General features: G+C 28.2%; 1 protein-coding gene across 1 annotated transcript; it reads left to right on the top strand.

Annotated features, from left to right (window-relative positions):
- The first annotated feature begins 822 nt into the window (after nucleotides 1-822).
- Nucleotides 823-1,791, top strand: LOC131648464 (uncharacterized). Its single transcript, XM_058918217.1, has 2 exons — nucleotides 823-855; nucleotides 1,084-1,791. The coding sequence occupies exons 1-2, from the start codon at nucleotides 823-825 to the stop codon at nucleotides 1,789-1,791; spliced, it is 741 nt and encodes a 246-aa protein (XP_058774200.1).
- The last annotated feature ends 2,093 nt before the right edge of the window (nucleotides 1,792-3,884 follow it).

Here is a 3,884-nt window from a genome sequence, read left to right as displayed (position 1 = left end):
TTATATAAAATAAATAAATTATTTTTATTTATTAATATTATTATGACTTTTAAACTGGAATGGAAAAAATAACGAAGCTGATAAGGTAGTATAGCAAAAGTTAAGAGAATATTCTTTGTTCTTCTTATAAATGCCGACACTTTCTATCATTCTTTACAATTACCACTATTTACATCTTTTTAAAATAATAACATTATCATTACGTTTAATTTTTATACTTACTATATCTTATATAAAAAACAAAATTGGATGACGTTGTTTGACTTAACTTTATTTTTGTTACTTTTCAAGGACGATACATTCTTATAAAGATTATAGAATATCTAGTTGTATTGTTGTAATATAGCTTTTTATATTGTTAAGTAAAACTCTTTTTTTATCGTAATCACTTAGGACTTTTTGAGAGTAGTCAAAGATGAAAAATAAAACTTAGACTTGAATTTTTAAAATAAAATATTTATAAATATGAATTTTTAAAATAAGTATGAATTTTTAAAAAATAAAACTTAGACTTGAAAAATAAAATAAAAATGAAAATACCAAATTGCTAAAAAGTAAATTTCCTCATTTATTTATAAATATTAAATTTTATAGATTTGTGACATTTTCTTTTTTAAAATGTCATGGTTAATAAAATGTTTATCCTCTTAGACCATTTACAATGGGGTGTTGAATAACTTATTCAATAATTGAATAGCTATTTTTTTTCCAAGCGATTCACCGCTAGACTACACACACGCACACATAGTTGAATAGCTATAATAGTGTGTTGAATAATGTATTTAATGTGATGTGGATTAATTGGTGTGGAATACTTTAAACATGTTGAATAAGAAAAGAGTGGGGGCACCTAAAGTATGTGACAAAATATTATTGGTTGTTGTGTATGTTTAGATTTTTATTTCATAATAATTATTTAATGTAAATTATTTTTTAGTAAATCAATTTTTTATTTTTTTTATTTTCAGCAAAATTCATCATTTTTTTTTGTCTATAAATAGAGACTTGTTTCAATTGATTTGGACACACACAAAAAATTCACTTTTTCTATTTAGCCTTCAAAAAATTGATTGCATGCACTAGGAATGGAAAAATTGTCCTACGGCATGGGAAGGTCAATTTACTCTGGTAGATAAGGGAACCACCACTGTTATTCTTGAAGCAGTTGCAACTTATGATCTATGGATTTGGCATGCCTTTTTTGGATGTACGGGCACATTGAACGATATAAACGTTCTAGACCGTTCACCCGTGTTCGATGATGTTGAACCAGGAAATACTCCAAGAGTGAACTTCTTTGTGAATCAACGTCTGTATAATATGGCATATTATCTTGCTAACGGTATCTACCCTTCTTATCCAGCTTTCGTCAAATCAATTAGACTTCCTCAAAGTGAACCAGATAAGTTATTTGCAAAATATCAGGAGGGATGTCGGAAGGACATTGAACGTGCATTTGGAGTGTTGCAAGCTCGATTTAAAATCATCCGCGAACCTGTCCATTTGTGGGACATAACCGATTTAGCTCTCATCATGAGGTCATGTATCATATTACATAATATGATTGTTGAGGATGAGCAAGATACATATGCTCAACATTGGACAGATTATGATCAATCTGAGGCAAGTGAGTCTAGTACACCAGAGTCATTCTCGACCGAGGTGCTACCTGCATTTGCGAATCATGTGCGTGCTAGATCTGTGATGCGTGATTCAAATGTACATCACGAATTGCAAGCAGATCTAGTCAACACATATGGACAAAGTTCGGAATGTTTCATGATTAAATAAATTGTTTGTGAGCTGAGTCTATTGTACTAATTAAACTATGTGTGTTTCATTTTAAGTATGTTGTGTGTTTAGTATATTAAATTATATTTTTAATTTTTTTTTGTAATTTTATATGTTTTAATAATAACTATTTCTACATCTCTTATTTATTATTTGCAAGAAAAAAATTAAAAATATAAAATTGGAAGAAATAAAATTAAATAAATGACTAAATTAGAAAAAAATTAAAATAAAATATTTAAATCTTAATTATTTTAATTTAGTTTCAATTGATAATTGAGATGTAGAAATATATAATCATAAAAACAAATATATAAAAGAAAATAAGAATAAGAAATAAAAGTAGTGGGATAGGGTGTTGAATTTTATTAAACAAAATCATTGTAGTGAGTAAAATTTGAATGTGTGTTGAATGATGAGGTGGAAGAGAGAGAAGATGATGTGGAATATAAAAAGTGAAAAAGTAGGATGTTGAATGACTAAACCATTGTACAATAGTCTTAGTTTATTAACATAAGACATTGATTGCGTGCAGTTAGGAAATTACGCTTTTCACACATTTAAACATGATTGACCATCAAATTAAGATCAGATGATTCTTATTTAAAGTTAATAATTTTGGAAGAAAAATATTATTTTAAAACCATAGCATCAAGATCAAACAGTGAATAATATTTTCCCAGCATAAATACGAACAAATTGACCTCAAGGAATTTCATGTGGTTAATATAACCACATTTAAATCTCTTGCAAATTTAAATTCTAATTTACCATTCTCATTTCAATTATTCCAATGAACCTTTCTTTAATGTCATTTTTAACATAAATTATTTTCTGAATCAAAATACTCATGAATTTATATATCGACGTACTATGAGAATGGGAGAAAGTCTTTCAAGTTTAGTGATGATAGATAATCGATTAGCTTGGATCGGTATCAAACTAAATTTAAATTCGATGCAAATCGATTTCAACTAATAAAATTTCAATTTTTGATCAATTTGATTAAATTTATTTGTCGAGTAAATCAAGTGAGTTTGATCCGTTTAATATTTATTGTGTTAAACCCATAAAAATGGTCAACTTTTTTTTAAAATTCACAAACATCATTTTTTTTAATTTTTCTTTAAAAAAAACTATCAAAATTTTAAAATAGCTCAAAGAAGAACTGTTTTTTTACCATTGAAAAAAATTATTATTACATGATAACATTTTCACTATTATTTGCATTAAGTTGGTCATTATCATACTTTAAACTACAAACTAAATAACATTCAAAATTTTATATTGCATGTCTTGTATTTCTGTGAGTATAAAATGCCAACATATTAGATTATAAAAATGATAATAATCTGAAAATATTATGAACCCTATTTTTATAATGGATCATCCCTATAATAATAAAAATAAATAAAATAAATATTAATTGGATTCGGCCAGGTTCGATTTTTGAAGGGTCCGGCCAAGATAACCTTAATACTACCTAAATTAAGCAAGTGAATCAACCCGACACCCGACCTGAACCGATCCATTTGCACAAAAAAGATAATGTGTCGCTCGGTTTCGATCAGACAGCTCAAAATTTTTAATCCCCTAGAAGATAGACACATTAGAAGGCTCAAAGTCAATGCAAACTTATTTGTAATTTTCTCGAGGAGATAACTGGAATTGACTCTAGTGTGGCATGTCATTAGTTGAACATTGATTTATCTCTAAAGTATGTTATCAAGAGAAAATGACGTCAACCGCATGAGAAAGTTGAAGTCGCCAAGAGTCCAATGGATAGACTCGTACAAATTAATTTCATCTCATGGTTAAATTACACAAAATGGTTATCCAATATGGTGTTACTCATGAAGGCGATTGACAAGTGATGCATATGTGTTGACTATACCAACCTTAATAAGGCTTTCTCTAGAGATTATTACCCTTTCCGAACATTGACAAATTGGTGAACAACTTAACATGATACAAACTCTTAACGTTCACGATCACTTATTCTGGATAAAATCAAACTCCATTGCACGAAAAAGGGTCGAGATAAGATCACATTCATGACGGAACACTCCACTTACAAAATCATGTAATGCCCT

Source organism: Vicia villosa, linkage group LG2, assembly GCF_029867415.1.
Source record: "Vicia villosa cultivar HV-30 ecotype Madison, WI linkage group LG2, Vvil1.0, whole genome shotgun sequence".
NCBI lineage: Eukaryota > Viridiplantae > Streptophyta > Magnoliopsida > Fabales > Fabaceae > Vicia > Vicia villosa.
Note: the sequence above shows the minus strand (reverse complement) of the source record. Positions and strands in the feature narration are given on the sequence as shown.

What these genes read in the sequence shown, in the direction of transcription:
- LOC131648464 (XM_058918217.1), top strand. Translation starts at nt 823, where the DNA reads ATGTTGAATAAGAAAAGAGTGGGGGCACCTAAA. An exon ending in AAAGAGTGGGGGCACCTAAA is followed by an intron (nt 856 to 1,083) that starts GTATGTGACAAA and finishes TGCATGCACTAG; the next exon opens with GAATGGAAAAATTGTCCTAC.